The sequence below is a fragment of the Oncorhynchus mykiss genome, chromosome 30 (genome assembly GCF_013265735.2).
Source record: "Oncorhynchus mykiss isolate Arlee chromosome 30, USDA_OmykA_1.1, whole genome shotgun sequence".
In the NCBI taxonomy this organism is placed as follows: domain Eukaryota; kingdom Metazoa; phylum Chordata; class Actinopteri; order Salmoniformes; family Salmonidae; genus Oncorhynchus; species Oncorhynchus mykiss.
In genome coordinates, this window is record NC_050570.1 from 27,079,209 (window position 1) to 27,099,638 (window position 20,430).

At 43.4% G+C, this 20,430-nt stretch overlaps 1 protein-coding gene across 1 annotated transcript; it reads right to left on the bottom strand.

Annotated features, from left to right (window-relative positions):
- Positions 1-16,557: 16,557 nt before the first annotated feature.
- Positions 16,558-19,251, bottom strand: si:dkeyp-51f12.2 (uncharacterized protein LOC100151460 homolog). The gene is made up of 3 exons (XM_036969363.1): positions 18,828-19,251; positions 18,447-18,733; positions 16,558-18,327 (listed from the first exon to the last, which is right to left on the bottom strand). Exons 1-3 carry the CDS (start codon positions 18,912-18,914, stop codon positions 18,105-18,107), a joined length of 597 nt encoding a protein of 198 aa, XP_036825258.1. The 5' UTR covers positions 18,915-19,251; the 3' UTR covers positions 16,558-18,104.
- Positions 19,252-20,430: the final 1,179 nt, after the last annotated feature.

The following is a 20,430-nucleotide window of genomic DNA, read 5'->3' on the forward strand; positions in this document are numbered from 1 at the left end:
TAATGACAAAGTGAAAAAGCAGGTTTTAGAATTTTTTGCACATTTATTAAAAAAAAACTGAAATACCTTACTTACATAGGTATTCAGACCCTTTGGTATGAGACTCGACATTGAGCTCAGGTGCATCCTGTTTCCATTGATCATCCTTGAGCTGTTTCTACAACTTGATTGGAGTCCACCTGTGGTAAATTCAATTGATTTACATGATTTGGAAAGGCACACACCTGTCTATATAAGGTCCCACAGTTGACAGTGCATGTCAGAGCAAAAACCAAGCCATTGGGTCGAAGGAATTGTCCGTAGAGCTCCGAGACAGGATTGTGTCGAGGCACACTTCTGGAGAAGGGTACCAAAAAATGTCTTAGGCATTGAAGGTCCCCAAGAACACAGTGGCCTCCATCATTCTTAAATTTAAGAAGTTTAGAACGACAAAGACTCTTCCAACAGCTGGCTGCCCGGCCAAACTGAGCCATCGGGGGAGAAGGGCCTTAGTCAAGGAGGTGACCAAGAAACCGATGGTCACTCTGACAGAACTCCAGGGTTCCTCTGTGGAGATGGGAGAACCTTCCAGAAGGACAACCATCTCTGCAGCCCTCAACCAATCAGGATTTTATGGTGGAGTGGTCAGACAGAAGCCACTCCTCAGTAAAAGGCACATAACAGCCCGCTTGGAATTTGCCAAAAGGCACCTAAAGGACTATCAGACCATGAGAAATAAGATTCTTTGGTCTGGTGAAACTAAGATTAGACTCTTTGGCCTGAATACCAAGCATCACCTCTGGAGGAGACCTGGCACCAGCCCTACGGTGAAGCATGGGGGCCTCATGCTGTGGGGATGTTTTTCAGCGGCAGGGACTGGGAGACTAGTCAGGATCGAGGGAAAGATGAACGGAGCACAGAGCGTACAGAGCGATCGTTGAGGAAAACCTGCACCAGACGCTCAGGACCTCCGACTGGGGGGCGAAGGTTCACCTTCCAACCGGACAACGACCCTAAGCACACAGCCAAGACAACGCAGGAATGGCTTTGGGACAAGTATATAAATGTCCTTGAGTGGCCCAGCCAGAGCCCGGACTTGAACCCCATCGAAAATCTCTGGAGAGACCTGAAAATAGCTGTGCAACGACGCTCCCCATCCAACCTTAGAGCTTGAAAGGATCTGCAGAGAAGAATGGGAGAAGCTCCCCAAATACAGGTGTGCCAAGCTTGTAGCGTAATACCCAAGAAGACTCAAGGCTGTAATCAATGCCAAAGGTGCTTCAACAAAGTACTGACTAAAGGGTCCGAATACTTATGTAAATGTGTTAGTTCAGTTTTTTTTTTTTTTATTCATTTGGTCAAAATGTTTAAAAATCTGTTTGCCATTATGGGGTATTGTGTGTAGATTGATGAGGGGGAAAAACTATTTAATCAATTTTAGAATAAGGCGGTAACGTACCAAAATGTAGAAAAGGTCAAGGGGTCTGAATACCTCCGAATGCATGGCATGATATAACAATACCTTAACACATCTGAGACACAAACGACTCAGAGATCTTTGGTTAATCATTTACTAAAGTTGATCATGACATCCCATTTTAAAAATGAAGAGAGAGAGAAAAAAACTGTTACAAGCGTTTACTACTGTAACAACAAGGCACTTCTGGTTGAAATCATCTCTGCCCAAATTTTATTACATTGTCAAAAAAGCAAATCAGTGAAAATTATATTAATTGTAATATTGTACCTGTAAACCCAACAAAGGAAAAACAAATCAGAATCAGTGGTGCATACAAGACCACAGAAGCACACACACTCGCTATATCACACTCACTCACACATACATACATACACACACACACAGACACACACACCTTCTCACTCACACTAGGGAATGACACTTAACTCCCTCCACAGTCACAGACACAGCTAATGGAGTCCAAGGCCGCAAGAAAGTCAGATTGGGGTTTTAAAGGCTGGCTCCATTGAGGCTGGTAGTGAAGGCTTAGTGCTGGGCTTGTCGCCTGGTGTAGCACGATGCCACTACAAAGTCAAAATATATGGCTGCCGGGCGGTCTTATACTAACAAGTAACAGCAGCAACAACAATTTTAGGTGGTGTAAAGTTGAAAAAAGTTATTTTTTCTAAATTACATAATAGGAGTGCAGTGTATTACGCTGTAGTAGTCTTAATAGCAGCATTATAACGCACTCATTCTTTAAACAAGTATGTAAACAATGTTGGTGGGTTAAACCCCTTACAGCCTCTGCGTTCCCCTCCATTCCCAAACAACTTCTCTCCCAGCACGGGTGGGCTTTATTTAGCTCACTGTGTAATGGCAGCAAGGGAATACACCAGAGTCAAAGAACAGTAGTCCCATCCTAGCCCTCAGAGGTCAGAAGGACCTCGGCTCTTCATGACAGAGTCGTAGGAGGGGGGTGCCTCCAGGTCCCAGGGAGGAGGGGTGGGGGACAAGGGGAGGTGTAGAGAGGGGGTCACTCGCACAGAGTCCTCTGACATCTCTCTACGTATCCGGTCCAACCTCCTAGGGAGAGAGAGACGGATTATAAAGTACCTTGACATATAGTGACAAACTCCCATGTCGCTCAAATCACATTGTTTCATTGTCTCCAAGAATCCTTATCTCCTGTCCATCCTGCTCACTGTTATTGACCGTTAATGAACAAACACATTTAGCCTCTCCAGGCCTTCACACATACAAGCCGCTGATGCGCACCTTTGGAAGTATAATAAATCAATTTAATACACATCACAATAAATCAATTATTTATTTTAGTCAGGTCTACAGAAACATTATGATATGAATATAATGTATTTCAGAAGAACAGAATGAGTTAGCCAGATAACATACAGTAGGCCATGTGCCATGCCATATGCTTGTTCATTTGGCAGGTAAGATATGCTTGTTCATTTAGCAGGTAAGATATGCTTGTAAATTCCGTGCCATTATTTTATATTATTCGATTTTATAGTAAAATTATAATTGATTATAGCTGAATAAAATAAAGGATATTTTTCCCATTCTGGAGCAACTGCGCATATGAAGTGGCTATATTGAGCGTAAAAGTGATCCTTTGAAACAGGTCCTATACGCTAGATTTAGAGATATTTGGCTAATTTAATTGTGAATGATACAAACCTGCAAAAACAAACATCCTCTCACTGTCAAATGCGTTTATTTTCAGCAAACTTAACATGTGCAAATATTTGTATGAACATAACAAGATTCAACACAGACATGTGACTAACAGAAATAGAATAATGTGTCCCTGGTCAAAATCAAAAGTAACAGTCATGATCTGGTGTGGCCACCAGCTGCATTAAGTATTGCAGTGCATCTCCTCCTGATGGACTGCACCACATTTGCCAGTTCTTGATATGAGATGTTACCCCATTCTTCCACCAAGGCACCTGCAACTTCCCTTTTTTCACTTTCTCACTTTTTGCAGGTCCTGTCTGGTCCAGTGACGGTGGGTTTGTGCCCATAGGCGACGTTGTTGCCGGTGATGTCTGGTGAGGGCCTGCCTTACCACAGGCCTACAAGAACTCAGTCCAACCTCTCTCTAGCTATTGCGGACAGTCTGAGCACTGATGGAGGGATTGTGCATTCCTGGTGTAACCTGGGCAGTTGTTGTTGCCATCCTGTACCTGTCCCGCAGGTGTGATGTTCAGATGTACCGATCCTGTGCAGGTGTTGTTACATGTGGTCTGCCACTGCGAGGACGATCAGCTGTACGTCCTGTCTCTCTGTAGCGCTGTCTTAGGCATCTCACAGTACGGACATTGCAATTTATTGCCCTGGCCACATCTGCAGTCCTCATGCCTAAGGCACGTTCACGCAGATGAGCAGGGACATCTTTCTTTTGGTGTTTTTCAGAGTCGGTAGAAAGGCCTCTTTATAGTGTCCTAAGTTTTCATAACTGTGACCTTAATTGCCTACCGTCTGTAAGCTGTTAGTGTCTTAACGACCGTTCCACAGGTGTATATTAATTCATTGTTTATGGTTCATTGAACAAGCATGGGAAACAGTGTTTAAACCCTTTACAATGAAGATCTGTGAAGTTATTTGGATTTTTACGAATTATCTTTGAAAGACAGGGTCCTGAAAAAGGGCCGTTTTCTTTTTTGCTGAGTTTATATTGGCTGCATGATGCGCCTATAGGCTATTGATGATTTGAGAAAGTCACAAAAATAGCTTGTGCTCTGTTCCTTGTCTCAGGCTGCACAGCTGTTCTCTCATCAAGTGGTCATATTTTCAATTTAATCTTGTCTTCACTAATATGTCAAATTCGTTTAGATTTAGATTGGCCCATTATCAAATAGGCAAGAACAGAGGCAGAGGGAAAAAGACATTCACTCTGTATGCACTGGAATAGTGAATGGAGGCCACTTTCCTGCTGGTTAGTTTTTCAATCAGGAAGGGTAAGCTATTCTGGTTAATTTAATCCTTCCATCAACCACTGTTTGAGGCGCATGCAGCCTCTCGACAGGTGATATTCTGCCCAAACTCTGTATGCCATGGGCTCTCAAACCCTGTTCCTGCAGCTACCCAGTGCTTAATTTTGGAAACCAAGTGAAATCTGTATGGGAACATTGATAGTAACATGTTTTCACAGTTAAAATATTTAACTGTTGACAGTGCGCTCGGAAAGGAAAATGTCCAATACAATTTCACTATAATTGTAAGCTAACTCTGTAAACCACCCTGCACAATCAATGAACCAACCGCATCGCTTAGCCCTATACATTCTTTCCCAAACTCATGGATAGTCTAGAGCGTTGCATAAGGTAACCAGTCCATCTATCAGGTATCAAGGTAAGACCCAGATGCAGACCGTGTCAAAGTAACCATGGACCGCAGGCAGGGTCAGGTCAGGCAGAGGTTGGTAATCCAGAGGTGGGGCAAAGGTACAGGACGGCAGGCTCGGGGGCAGGCAGAGAGGTCAGGCGGGTGGGTACAGGGTCAGGACAGGCAAGGGTCAAAAACCAGGAGGACGAGAAAAGAGAGACTGAGGAAAAGCAGGACCTGACAACAAAAAAAATGCTGGTAGGCTTGACAAACAAGATGAACTGGCAACAGACAAACAGAGAACACAGGTATAAATACACAGGGTATAACGGGGAAGATGGGCGACACTTGGACGGGGGTGGAGACAATCACAAAGACAGGTGAAACGGATCAGGGTGACACCATCCAGTATGCATAATAATACAGTCCACACTCAAAGGCGATTACTAGAATTTGTTTGATTTTGGAGTATAGGCTAGACCAATTATGTACCAAAACATCTTAAATCTGTTATTTTGTTTTGTTTTTCTGCTGTGCGTAATATGCGATAGGCTATGCATTGTGTAACGTACGGCACAATGATTATTTTAATTTGGGGGGGGGGGGGGGGGTTCAGGCTTGGGCTCATATATAGGCCTATGTGTATACATAAGCTCTAATATACGTATGTTTTTAATTAATCCTCACCTTAGAAAGGGCTGTCCATTTCCTTGTGTTAGGCTTTGAAACCACACCCACATGGACCATGTTTTCCACTCAGTTTCAACCTGTTGTTGAACTTCTTTCTTCAAATTGATCAATCACATTGAGGTGAGTTTTAAACGTAAAATACTGTTTTGATGATGAGTTTGATGTGATTTTTGATTGCATATGCATTGATGTCTGACTGGTTACAGGTACAATAAAGTACCAGGCCATTAGGACCTGATGGTCGTCAGTGTGTTTGGTACTACCAATGCATGTCAAATCAAATCAAAAAATGTTATTTGTCGCATGCTTCCTAAACAACAGGTGAAGACTAACAGTGAAATGCTTACTTACGGGGCCCTTCCCAACAATGCAGAGAGAAACAACAGATGAAAAATAGACAACACGAGGAGTGCATAAGAGGAGATTACCGTGACTCAACAGTCACGTGAAAATTTACTGTGGTCATGACTCATGACTGCCGTAACAGCCCTGTGTGTGTTTACCTCTGGATGGCCAGGGCCTGGTGCGGGCTGTAGCGTGTTCCTGTGCGGGGGTGTAACAGGAAGTGTCCAGGTACGTCCAACACCTGTAGCGTTGTCATGACAATACAGAGTCCCGCGGTGGTCAGTGTCGCTCCGGTAACCGCCATCAGCACCCCCAGCCAGAGGGCTGGACCTTGCAGAGTCAGGAAACCCCCTACTACCTACATACATACATACATACATACATACATACATACAGTAAGCCAGGACACCATCTATATACTTGTTAACAAAAAAAGACACACACAGCTAGAAATCTGCACCCTCCTACCATCATCACTGGGCCTAGAGATAGCAGCATGCCCTGGGGAGATGGCCTCCTTCTCTCCCTCTGTCTGCCTGGAGTTACTCCCTGACTTGGCTCACACACACTACACTCCTCCTGCAACACCATCATACACAATCTGCAGGGGAGAGAGAGAAAGATGGATGAGTGTAATGTTTATTGTTAATTTTGTATTGTTTATTTCCCATGTGTTTCTTGTCAATTTCACTTGCTTTGGCAATGTAAACATGTGCTTTCCATGCCAATAAAGCCCTTTAAATTGAATTTAAATTGAGATATCAAAGAGGGTTAGAGAGTTATCAGATGATCACTTGTTGATTGAACTAGGGCATACCATTTTACCTTCTGAAGAAGCTTCCAGTTGCCCAGCCGGGGATAAAGGAAGGATAGTATTATTTAGTTTCTATACATCTCCGTAGTTTTTTTACTAATCTCTTCAACTAGTTTATCTTCCTTTATGCTTTCCATGTGGCTTGCGGGGCTGTGATTGTTATCTAAACAAAATGTAAGAATCTCAAGAATCAAATGATTCTACTCGACCGAGACTATAATTTAAAACTCATCCCGTTTGCTTTGCCAGAGGTAATCTTGATCGATCCTTTAAATCCGTTATAACGTTGCATCGCGGTCGACATTGAATGTGTGTCGAGTTGTGGGCAGGGCAGGACACTCGCCCCCGGTAGTCACACAGCCCCTGCGCGTGGTAAAAGGAAGTCGGTTTCTGAATGTTATTCGGTGACCGTAGGAGGAAAGGATCAAGACAGAGAGAGGGGGCGGGGACGGAGAGAGACAGGGTGGGGCAGTGGTGGGGAAGAGAAAGATCTGGATATCGTCAGTGTTTTATCAAAAACATGTTTGGCTGTTGATTTATCTAGACGAAGCTGTGTGAGGAGGGGGGAGGATATATGCCATTCCTATTGTGTGGTGTAATTAATTATCCATAGACTCATTTTCAATTAGTTGGACAGTGTAGGTTATTATCTCTGAAGCAGATAACTTTGGTTCAAATTGTTTCAGTGAACAAGCAAACCTATAATCTTCAATGATTAAAATGTGATGATTGACTGGCCAGTCAGTCATCTCTATTACCAGAATGTGTTGATCGAGAGAGCCTAACCTGGAGCCTCATTTATCAATGTAACGTTGCGTAGAAACTATTCTAAAATACTACTCCCGAACGGTATTTAGGAAGTTCATACGCATATAACATTTGTGATTTATCAAACAATCCTACTAGCGTCAGACGCACACCAGAAGGGGAGAACCATTGATAAATAAAAATTGTTCTTAGCCTCAGTGGTTGTGCACGACCTTGGGTAGTTGCATTTCGGAAACGCCCCAAATTAACCATTTGGTCAAAATCACCCATTTTAAAACTTCTTCAGAATTGGTGGGTCCCTTACAGGACGGTTGAGCTAATTTAGGCTAATGCGATTAGCATAAGGTTGTAAGTAGCATGAACATTTCCCAGGACATAGACATAACTGATATTGGCAGAAAGCTTACATTCTTGTTAATCTAACTGCACTGTCCAATTTACAGTAGCTATTACAGTGAAATAATACCATGTTATTGTTTGAGGAGAGTGCACAATTTTGTACATGAAAAGTTAAACAAATTAGGCACAGTTGGGCAGTCTTGATGCAAAATTTTGAACAGAAATGCAATGGTTCATTGGATCAGTCTGGAACTTTGTACAGACACTGCTGCCATCTAGTGTCCAAAATCTAAATTGCACATGGGCTGGAATAATACATGATGGTCTTTCTCTTGCATTTCAAAGATGATTGTGTTTTGAAGTGTTTTCTTTGTATTGGGGGAATATATAACGTCGTAACATGAAATTCAACGCGCAACCAAACAAAGCGAAGAAAAAAAAACACTTTTCCAAGACAGAAATAGAGGTGCTAGTATCAGAGATTGAGTAAAACCAAAATGTTTTTTGGGGTTCGCTCAGTTGTGGCGTGACCAGTAAAAATAAAAACATGCTAACATTGCTGTTCTGTAGAATAACCGAGCAGTGCGTTACACCTGGCCACCATATTCAGCAGCGTCTTTTTGCACGTCACATAACCTATCACTTGCACATTAAGCATGGAAACCTGTTTACATAGTTGAAATTGTCTGGGGATATACAGTTGAAGTCAGACGTTTACATACACTTATGTTGGAGTCATTAAAACTCATTTTTCAACCACTCCACAAATTAACAAACTATAGTTTAACCATGTCAGTTAGGATATCTACTTTGTGTATGACACAAGTAATTTTTCCAACAATTGTTTACAGACAGATTTTTTCATTTATAATCCACTGTATCCCAATTCCAGTGGGTCACAAGTTTACATACACTTAAGTAGACTGTGCCTTTAAACAGCTTGGAAAATTCCAGAAAATTATGTCATGGCTTTAGAAGCTTCTCACAGGCTAATTTACATAATTTGAGTGAATTGGAGGTGGTGTACCTGTGGATGTATTTCAAGGCCTACCTTCAAACTCAGTGCCTCTTTGCTTGACATCATGGGGAAATCAAAATAAATCAGCCAAGACCTCAGAAGAAAATTGTGGACCTCCAAGTCTAGTTAATCCTTGGGAGCAATTTCCAAACACCTGAAGGTACCACGTTCATTTGTACAAACAATAGTACGCAAGTATAAACATGGGACCACGCAGCCGTCATACCGCTCAGGAAGGAGACACGTTCTGTCTCCTAGAGATTAACATACTTTGGTGCGAAAAGTGCAAATCAATCCCAGAACAACAGCAAAGGACCTTGTGAAGAGGCTGGAGGAAACGGGTACAAAAGTATCTAAACTCAGCAAAAAAAGAAACGTCCCTTTTTCAGGACCCTGTCTTTCAAAGATAATTCGTAAAAATCCAAATAACTTCACAGATCTTCATTGTAAAGGGTTTAAACACTGTTTCCCATGCTTGTTCAGTGAACCATAAACAATTAATGAACATGCACCCGTGGAACGGTCATTAAGACACGAACAGCTTGCAGACGGTAGGCAATTAAGGTCACAGTTATGAAAACTTAGGACACTAAAGAGGCCTTTCTAATGACTCTGGAAAATACCAAAAGAAAGATTCCCAGGGCCCTGCTCATCTGCCTGAACGTGCTTTAGGCATGCTGAAAGGAGGCATGAGGACTGCAGATGTGGCCAGGGCAATAAATTGCAATGTCCGTACTGTGAGACACCTAAGACAGCACTACAGAGAGACAGGATGGACAGCTGATCGTTCTCGCAGTGGCAGACCACGTGTAACAACACCTGCACAGGATTAGTACATCTGAACATCACACCTGCGGGACAGGTACAGGATAGCAACAACAACTGCCTGGGTTACACCAGGAACGCACAATCCCTCCATCAGTGCTCAGACTGTCCACAATAGGCTGAGAGAGGCTAGACTGAGGGCTTGTAGGACTGTTTTAAGGCAAGTCCTCACCAGACATCACCGGCAACAACTTCACCCACAGGCACAAACCCACCGTCACTGGACCAGACAGGACTGGCAAAAAGTGCTCTTCTCTAACGGGTCGCGGTTTTGTCTCACCAGGGGTGATGGTCGGATTCGCGTTTATCTTCGAAGGAATGAACGTTAGACCGAGGCCTATACTCTGGAGCGGGATTGATTTGGAGGTGGGGCGGTGTGTCACAGCATCATCGGACTGAGCTTGTTGTCATTGCAGGCAATCTCAATGCTGTGCATTACAGGGAAGACATTCTCCTCCTTCATGTGGTACCCTTCCTGCGGGCTCATCCTGACATGACCCTCCAGCATGACAATGCCTTCACGCACAGAATGAGCAGTATGGCTGATTTCCCGCAAGACAGGAATGTCAGTGTTCTGCCATGGCCAGTGAAGAGCCCGCATCTCAATCCCATTGAGCACGTCTGGGACCTGTTGGATCGGAGGGTGAGAGCTTGAGCCATTCCTCCCAGAAATGTCCAGGAACTTGCAGGTGCCTTGGTGGAAGAGTGGGGTAACATCTCATGGCAAGAACTGGCAAATCTGGTGCAGTCCATGAGGAGGAATGGACTGCAGTACTTAATGAAGCTGGTGGCCACATCAGATACTGACTGTTACTTTTGATTTTGACCCCCCCTTTGTTCAGGGACACATTATTCTATTTCTGTTAGTCACATGTCTGTGGAACTTGTTCAGTTTATGTCTCAGTTGTTGAATATTATGTTCATACAAATATTTACACGTTAAGTTTGCTGAAAATAAACACAGTTGACATTGAGCGGACATTTCTTTTTTTGCTCAGTTTATATCCACAGTAAAACGAGTCCTATATCAACATAACCTGAAAGGCCGCTCAGAAAGGAAGAAGCCACTGCTCCAAAACTGCCATAACAAAGCCGGACTATGGTTTGCAACTGCACATGGGGACAAGATCGTACTTTTTGGAGAAATGTCCTCTGGTCTGATGAAACAAAAATAGAACTGTTTGAAAGTAATGATCATCGCTATGTTTGGAGGAAAAAGGGGGAGGCTTGCAAGCTGAAGAACACCATCCCAACCGTGAAGTACAAGGGTGGCAGCATCATGTTGTGGGGGTGCTTTGCTGCAGGAGGGACTGGTGCACTTTACAAAATAGATGGCATAATGAGGAAACAAAATTCTGTGGATATATTGAAGCAACATCTCAAGACATCAGTCAGGAAGTTAAAGCTTGGTCGCAAATGGAGAATGACCCAAAGCATACTTCCAAAGTTGTGGCAAAATGGCTTAAGGACCACAAAGTCAAGTTATTGGAGTGGCCATCACAAAGCCCTGACCTCCATTCTATAGAATTTTTGGGGGCAGAACTGAAAAAGCGTGTTCGAGCAAGGAGGCCTACAAACCTGACTCCGTTACACCAGCTCTGTCAGGAGGAATGGGCCAAAACTCACCCAACTTATTGTGGGAAGCTTTTGGAAGGCTACCTGAAACACTTGACCCAAGTTCAACAATTTAAAGGCAATGCTACCAAATACTAATTGAGTGTATGTAAACTTCTGACCCACTGGGAATGTGATGAAAGAAATAAAAGCTGAAATAAATCTTTCTCTCTACTATTATGACATTTCACATTCTTAAAATAAAGTGGTGACCTAAGGCCTATCTGACCTACGGCTGTGGAATTTTTACTAGGATTAAATGTCAGGAATTGTGAAAAACTGAGTTGAAATTTATTTGGCTAAAGTGTATGTAAACTTCCGACTTCAACTGTATTTTATGTGGGCGAGTCTATTTCTCCGTTCATATTTGGGAGCTACTGTTGTATGTTACTGTTAGTTTTGCTGATGATTGCATACAAAACATTGGCTCATCGCGGGGTGTGAGATGCCGATCAGCAAGCTCCCGTTGAAAAGTGCCTGTTTTGAAAGGTACCTGTTGTGGATATCACTTGGATGTACAACGGAATGGCATATGTTTGCCTTTTTTAAAGTAGGTATTAAATCCCCACAAAAATCATATAACATTGGTTTTGGGAAACAATATCTGATGAGCCAATCTGTACTTTGCAGAAAAACTCCCACCTGTCTCTAAAAATTAGGTCTCTGGAAAATGCAGCATGGGTCAAATCTTCCAAAAGCAAAATCATCTATCTCTAATTCGATTACCCATTATCTCAGTATTTTACAGTATGTCAACAACAGTTCAGTTTCACCCACAGGCCTACCTCTAATTTAACAAATTCTACTTTATATGGATTGTTATCTTAACAAATGCACTCATGTGGTCAAATTATAGGCTAAGGCAGGTCAAGATACTTTTGTATGTATAGTGTATGTGGACACCCTTTCAAATGAGTGGATTTGGCTATTTCAAATCAAATTTTATTGGTCACATACAAGTGCTTAGCAGATGTTATTGCGGGTGTAGCGAAATGCCTGTGTTTCTAGCGATAGTGAAGTAATATCTAACAATTTCACAACATATGGCCAATACACACAAATCTAAGTAAAGGAATGGAATTAAGCATATATAAATATATGGACAAGCAATGTCAGAGCGGCATAGACTAAGATACAGTATAATAGAATACAGTATATACATATGAGATGAGTAATGCAAAATATGTAAACATTATAAAAGTGACTAGTGTTCAATTTATTAAAGTCGCCAGTGATTTCAAGTCTATGAAGGCAATCTTGAAGCATGTGGGAACAGCAGACTGGGATAAAGAAGATATTGAATATGTCAATAGCCAGCTGGTCTGCGCATCCTCTGAGGATGCGGCTATGGATGCCGTCAGTGCCGGCAGCCTTTTGAGGTTAACATGCTTAAACGTCTTACTTACGTCAGCCACGGAGAAGGAGAGCCCACAGTCCTTGGTAATGGGCCGCTCCGGTGGCACTGTGTTATCCTCAAAACGGGCGAAGAAAGTGTTTATTATCTGGAAACAAGACGTCGGTGCCCGCGACGTGGCTGGTTTTCCTTTTGTTGTCCGTTTAAAAAAATTAAAAAAATTATTTAACCTTTATTTAACCAGGTAGGCTAGTTGAGAACAAGTTCTCATTTGCAACTGCGACCTGGCCAAGATAAAGCATAGCAGTGTGAACAGACAACACAGAGTTACACATGGAGTAAAAAATTAACAAGTCAATAACACAGTAGAAAAAAAGGGGAGTCTATATACATTGTGTGCAAAAGGCATGAGGAGGTAGGTGAATAATTACAATTTTGCAGATTAACACTGGAGTGATAAATGATCAGATGGTCATGTACAGGTAGAGATATTGGTGTGCAAAAGAGCAGAAAAGTAAATAAATAAAAACAGTATGGGGATGAGTTAGGTAAAAATGGGTGGGCTATTTACCGATAGACTATGTACAGCTGCAGCGATCGGTTAGCTGCTCAGATAGCAGATGTTTGAAGTTGGTGAGGGAGATGAAAGTCTCCAACTTCAGCGATTTTTGCAATTCGTTCCAGTCACAGGCAGCAGAGAACTGGAACGAAAGGCGGCCAAATGAGGTGTTGGCTTTAGGGATGATCAGTGAGATACACCTGCTGGAGCGCGTGCTACGGATGGGTGTTGCCATCGTGACCAGTGAACTGAGATAAGGCGGAGCTTTACCTAGCATGGACTTGTAGATGACCTGGAGCCAGTGGGTCTGGCAACGAATATGTAGCGAGGGCCAGCCGACTAGAGCATACAAGTCGCAGTGGTGGGTGGTATAAGGTGCTTTAGTGACAAAGTGGATGGCACTGTGATAAACTGCATCCAGTTTGCTGAGTAGAGTGTAGAGTGTTGGAAGCAATTTTGTAGATGACATCGCCGAAGGCGAGGATTGGTAGGATAGTCAGTTTTACTAGGGTAAGTTTGGCGGCGTGCGTGAAGGAGGCTTTGTTGCGGAATAGAAAGCTATAGAAAAATAGATTTGATTTTCGATTGGAGATGTTTGATATGAGTCTGGAAGGAGAGTTTACAGTCTAGCCAGACACCTAGGTACTTATAGATGTCCACATATTCTAGGTCGGAACCATCCAGGGTGGTGATGCTGGTCAGGCGTGCGGGTGCAGGCAGCAAACGGTTGAAAAGCATGCATTTGGTTTTACTAGCGTTTAAGAGCAGTTGGAGGCCACGGAAGGAGTGTTGAATGGCATTGAAGCTTGTTGGAGGTTAGATAGCACAGTGTCCAAGGACGGGCCGGAAGTATATAGAATGGTGTCGTCTGCGTAGAGGTGGATCAGGGAATCGCCCGCAGCAAGAGCAACATCATTGATATATACAGAGAAAAGAGTCGGCCCGAGGATTGAACCCTGCGGCACCCCCATAGAGACTGCCAGAGGACCGGACAGCATGCCCTCCGATTTGACACACTGAACTCTGTGATTGTCTGCAGACCCTGCCACATTCATCTCGTGTCTGAGCCGTTGAATTGCAACTCCACTTTGTCTCTGTACTGACATTTTGCCTGTTTGATTGCCTTGTGGAGGGAATAACTACACTGTTTGTATTCAACCATATTCACAGTCACCTTGCCATGGTTAAACGCGGTGGTTCGTGCATTCAGTTTTGCACGAGTGCTGCCATCTCTCCACGGTTTTTGGTTAGGGTAGGTTTCAATAGTCACAGTGGGTACAACATCACCTATACACTTCCTGATAAACTCAGTCACCGTATCAGTATATTCGTCAAGGTTATTGTTGAAGGGTACCCGGAACATATCCCAGTCCGCGTGATCAAAACAATTTTGAAGCGCGGATTGGTTAGACAAGCGTAGAATAGTCCTTAGCACGGGTAATTACTGTTTGATAATACGGTCGGCATTTGATTGAGGTATTCTAGGTCAGGTGAACAAAAGGACTTGAGTTCCTGTATGTTATCACAATCACACCATGAGTCGTTAATCATGAAACATACACCCCTTCTTCTTCTTCCTGGAGAGATATTTATTCCTGTCTCCGCGATGAACTGAGAACCCAACTGGCTGGACTGACTCAAACAGTATATCCCGGAAGAGCCATGTTTCTGTGAAACAGAGTATGTTACAATCCCTGATGTCTCTTTGGAAAGAAATCATCGCCCTGAGTTTGTCAACTTTATTATCCAGAGACTGAACATTAGCGAGTAATATTCTCGGAAGCGGTGGGTGGTGTGCGCACCTAAGTCGGACTAGAAGACCACTCCGAGTACCTCTGCCAGCTGTGTTTTGGGTTGGCCTCTGGAATCAGTTAATTTGCCCTGGGGGGTGCGAACAAAGGATCCGATTCAGGAAAGTCGTGTTCCTGGTCGTAATGCTGGTAGAGCTGGTGAGTTACAGCTGCTCTAATATCCAATAGTTCTTCTCCGCTGTATGTAATAACACCAAAAAACTTCTGGGCTAATAATGTAAGAAATAATAAATTAAAAAAACTAGGTACAGCAAAGTTTCCTGAGAGCTAGAAGCACGGCAGCTCTCTCTGTCGGTGCCATTTCGTTGTTATTTCAGCCACATCCATTGAAGACAGGAGTATAAAGTCGAGCACACAGCCATGCAATCTCCATAGACAAACATTCACAGTAGAATGATCTTACTGAAGAGCTCAGTGACTTTCAACATGGCACCGTCATAGAATGCAATGCCACCTTTCCAACAATTAAGTTCATCCAATTTCTGCCCTGCTAGAGCTGCCCCGGTCAACTGTAAGTGCTGTTATTGTGAGGTGGAAACTTCTAGGAGCAACAACGGTTCAGCCGGGAAGTGGTAGGCCACACAGCTCACAGAAAGGGACCTCCGAGTGCTGAAGCATGTACCGCAGAAAAATCATCTGTCCTCTGTTGCAACACTCACTACCGAGTTCCAAACTGCCTCTGGAAGCAATGTCAGCACAAGAACTGTTCATCGGGAGCTTCATGAGATGTCTTTCCATGGCCCGAGCAGACGCACACATGCCTAAGATCACGGTCTGCAATGCCAAGCGTCGGTTGGAGTGGTGTAAAGCACACTGTCATTGGCCTCTGGAGCAGTGGAAACGAGTTATCTCGAGTGATGAATCACACTTCACCATCTGGCAGTCCTGGTTCGGGGAATTTGTATTTTTTTTATTTAACCTTTATTTATCTAGGCCGGCCAAACCCTCCCACAACCCAGACGATGCTGAGACAATTGTGTGCCGCCCTATGGGACTCACGATCACGTCCGATTGTGATACAGCCTGGGATCGAACCAGGGTCTGTAGTGATGCTTCTAGCACTGAGATACAGTGCCTTAGACTTCTGACCCACTCGGGAGCCCTAAAAGACAGTCATGGTTTGGACTAGGCCCCTTTGTTCCAGTGAAGGGAAATCTTAATGCTACAGCATACAATGACATTCTGTGCTTCTAGCTTTATGGCAAAAGTTTTCCTGTTTCAGCATGACAATGCCCCTGTGCACAAAGCGAGGCGCATGCAGAAAGTGTTTGTCGAGATTGGTGTGGAAGAACTTGACTAGCCTGCACAGAACCGTGACCTTAACCCCATCAAACACCTTTGGGATGAATTGGAATACGCCAGGCCTAATCGCCCGAGCTCACTAATCCTCATGGCTGAATGGAAGCAAGTCCCTGCAACAATGTTCCAACATCTAGTGGAAAGCCTTCCCAGATTAATGTAGGCTGTTATAGCAGTAAAGAGGGGACCAACTCCATATTAATGCCCATAATTTTGGAATGAGATGTTTGATGAGCAGGTGTCCACATACTTTTGGTCATGTAGTGTATGTTGCATGAATTCAGTGGAAATACAATGGAATAAAAAAAAATGATTTAATGATTACTCTCCCAACTTTACACATTTTCAACATATATTTTTCTCATTCTACACTTGACAAGCAGTTCCCTTATTCCACCACATGCCACTGTGCATACCCAATGTCATGGCTGTGCTTAAATTTGTGCAGCCTCAATCCAATGTTCATATTGATAAATCTTACACTTTGCGTGGAAATTATCCCAAGCATTATTTACACACAGATTTGTGCCTATGCATTATTGATAAATGAGGCCCTTGGAATCTAATTCCTAAATTCATAGTCTTATACAACAAAATTGCACAGAATAACAATATGTGCATTTATAAAGTACCATAACTCATTCATTAATCAGCCAAGGAGATACATCTCTGGGCTGATTGTGTATGTGGAGCCTGTTTCTGCATACTACATTCTCCTTGTGGCAGAACAGGTGGGTCATCATGTGTTACAGATTGACCATGCAGAGCCTTTAAGGGTCATGTCTAGATGGGATACAGCTTTAGTCAAATTTGACGTCAAACGTTATATTTTTTATTTTAGCTAACCTTTTCCCTAAACTTAACAACCTGCTACATTAACCTAAACCGCTGCGTAAATTATATGCTTGATCTGAAAATGTGGTAGGAGACACCATTTGGAGGGTGTGACGCAATTTCGTGGCCTCCGGAGTCGTGCAAGAGGCCAAATTGAGCTGTATACCGCATCGCCATGCGCCTCCCAAATGTTGTAACAATGTGGAGGGATCCATACAGCGCTGTATAGTCCTGCATTGACATGATTGGTTGACGGTAGATGGGGGCGGGAGGTCCTGTACAAACACAAACTCACTTCCTTGACAACTTACTTCATAACAGCTCTACTCAACAGCTCTGCGCTGATCCGCGAAGCACAAGAAGTATGAATGCCCTGATTTCTGCAGAGGCCGTCTCACCGTAAATGCTGCACGGCGAATGCAGACAACAGATTGACCATGCGTCGCCTTTAAACCTGCTAAGAAAATTCTATGTTGACTGAAGCTGTATCCCTGCTAGACAAAACCCTTTAGGAGGGGGCTGGATGTGGTATTTGTATGGTTTTAATTGTCTAGCATGTCGACTGACCACTAGATGTCCTCGCAGACACATTAATGTATCACATTTGGATTTCAAAAGGACTATTAGATGACATGAAATCATTTAAAGTATTCAGACTATTTTGCTGAACTTTACATAAATTAAATAGTATTTAACTTTTATATTCTGTTACACATGCATATAATGTAAAGAGCTAGCAGAGGTAGGGAAAGGCACTGCGGACATTGAGTGTGGTTTGCACTTTTGGGCTATTCCATCGGTTCCTTTGCACCAGGCAAACTCAATGTCTCATTTAAAAGGTAGCTTGTGAAAACATGCTCAACTACAGGTTGTTGAAGACAGACAGATAATATGCTGCTCAGAGTGTTGCTTTAGGGCAATCTCCTATTCCTGCCTTTTCCTATGGGCTGACAGCTGATTGGAAGAGCCTGAGTGAAGGGTGTGGCCACAGTATTCCTCCTCCAGTGTGGTGGGTGGAGGCAGTGTGTGGGCCTGTCTGGTGATGTCACACCTCAAAGCTGATCTCCCGTGATCGGCCAAACAGGGGTTCCGAGGACAGGTGTGTGTCTGAGTAGGCGCGGCGCAGGTGGGTGGAGCTACAGGTGGTCTTTATGGCGACCTCGTAGGGAGGTGGGGGGCCCAGCCCGGGGGGGTAGCGGGAAGGGGGGCTGAGTGGGGGGTAGTCCACATCATTAGCCCCATACACACCTCGCCGTTGGTGCTCAGTCCTAGACACAAACACACACATAAAGGACAGTTACAGTACATGCACAGTGCATTGTAACCTTTCATTGACCTTTTAATGTACTTTCAATTCAACAATAACAATTCAAGAAGGATGCGTTACCTCTGCAGTAGGGCTGACTGGGACTCTGGGAAGTGTCCAACAGGACCACGGGGGCTGAAGAGGACATGTCCCAGGTCAGGATGGGCGTACCGGCCAGGGTAGTTGAGGTCTGGGTGTGGGTAGGGATAGTTGGGGTGTTCTCCCTGGTGGGGGTATTGGGGGAAGTTGGGGTACTCTCCCTGGCTGTACTCTACCTGGTGCTTGTTACTCATGGCCCAGAGAAGCCCCAGGATCAGCATGACGGCTCCCAGCACCACACAGCACAGAGAGAACGCCTGCAGGCGGCTCTGTAATAATAATACATTTAATTATTTTATTATTAACCATAATCATAACAGTAATAATAATAGATTGTACATTGTATCTCTTTATGGTACCCACCTGTGAGGAGGTGAGAAAGGCAGTGGAGCCGCCTGTCGCGATGAGAAAGACTCCGAGGAAGATGGCGCCGTGGTGGAGGGAAGGCATCGCTCTGGGACCTCCGGGGATGAGGTTTGTGTGTGTGTTAGTTTCTGTGGTTCAGGGAAGGCATCTCCCTCTCTATGGGATCACCAGGGATGTAACCCCCTGGTAAATAACCCGTTAGGCGTGCTCTGTTCTGGTCAGTTCCATGGGACCAGGTCCCATTCCAAGTGTGGTTCCCAGGTCCGTGTGGGTTATTTGGATTCAAGAAGCAAAGGTGATGAATGGATTTGAAGTTAAATGAAAGTTAAAGTTGAAAAACATTTGCACAGAGTTCATTATCTTCAGGTACAGCAGTAGAAATACAAATGAAATGTTGGTTTTCTTTTATTCCTTCCAGACTGGATGATGAAATGAAGACAAAAGATGAGGTGATCACCATCAATTTCTTTTAGAATAATAGAGACCCATTTTCCAATGATATCCAGAAGCTCACATAAAAAAATTGTCAATATCATACAGTTTCTTAAATGAAGACACTGAAAGCAGGAGAGAATCATCCGGGAGGGCTGAGTGAGTGTGTGAGAGAGAGAGAGAAAAAGAGAGAGAATTAGTGTGTGGTGTGCGTGTTCCGGGCAGGAGAGACAGACGAGTTGACAGCAGAGCCCATTAATTACTGGCGCCCCACCCTCTGTCTAATGTGTGTGTACAACTCACCAGGCAAGTAATGCTCCATTCATGTGTGTGCATGTTTGCATGCCTCGGTGTATGTGTATTCGCAGAAATCTCTCCTGTGCCAGTGCTTGACATGGACTGAAATAGGAGTCGATACTCATTTTGGGTACCGGTACTGTTCATATTTAGGTGCAGGAGCTCCACAATACATTTGAGCTACTATTCTATAAGAGGAACAGGAGCTCCACAATACATTTGAGCTACTATTCTATAAGAGGAACAGGAGCTCCACAATACATTTGAGCTACTATTCTATAAGAGGAACAGGAGCTCCACAATACATTTGAGCTACTATTCTATAAGAGGAACAGGAGCTCCACAATACATTTGAGCTACTATTCTATAAGAGGAACAGGAGCTCAAGCAGTAGAACATTTGAGGTGTTGGTACTCAGCTCCGGTGAGCTCCTCCTGCCCAAGTCAAGCATGGCTCCTGTCACTGTGACAGTTCATAGATGTGGCTAAAGCTATGTATCCAGACCTACCTCACTGTATGGATAGGGTATATGGTATTATTTATCTAGTTTGATTTCAGACTAATAGTTAACTATGGATATTTAAGGATGTATTCGCACTGTATTCACACATTCAATTTATTTTCATTGGTTAGGGTTTCATGTATCCTAATAATCAATGTAGTTTTATTACCTGTTTTATTGGTATAGTTTTATTTCCTGGCTATATGATCGCAATAACTACTAGTGTAATTATATTGGAAGTTATAATAGTTTATAGTTGAATTAATATAGCCTATGTTTTTCATATAGTTTAAGAATTGTATCATGCATATAATAGGATATTGAAATACTGTAGGCCTAGTTTAAAATAATTGTATTTGTTTTTACAAC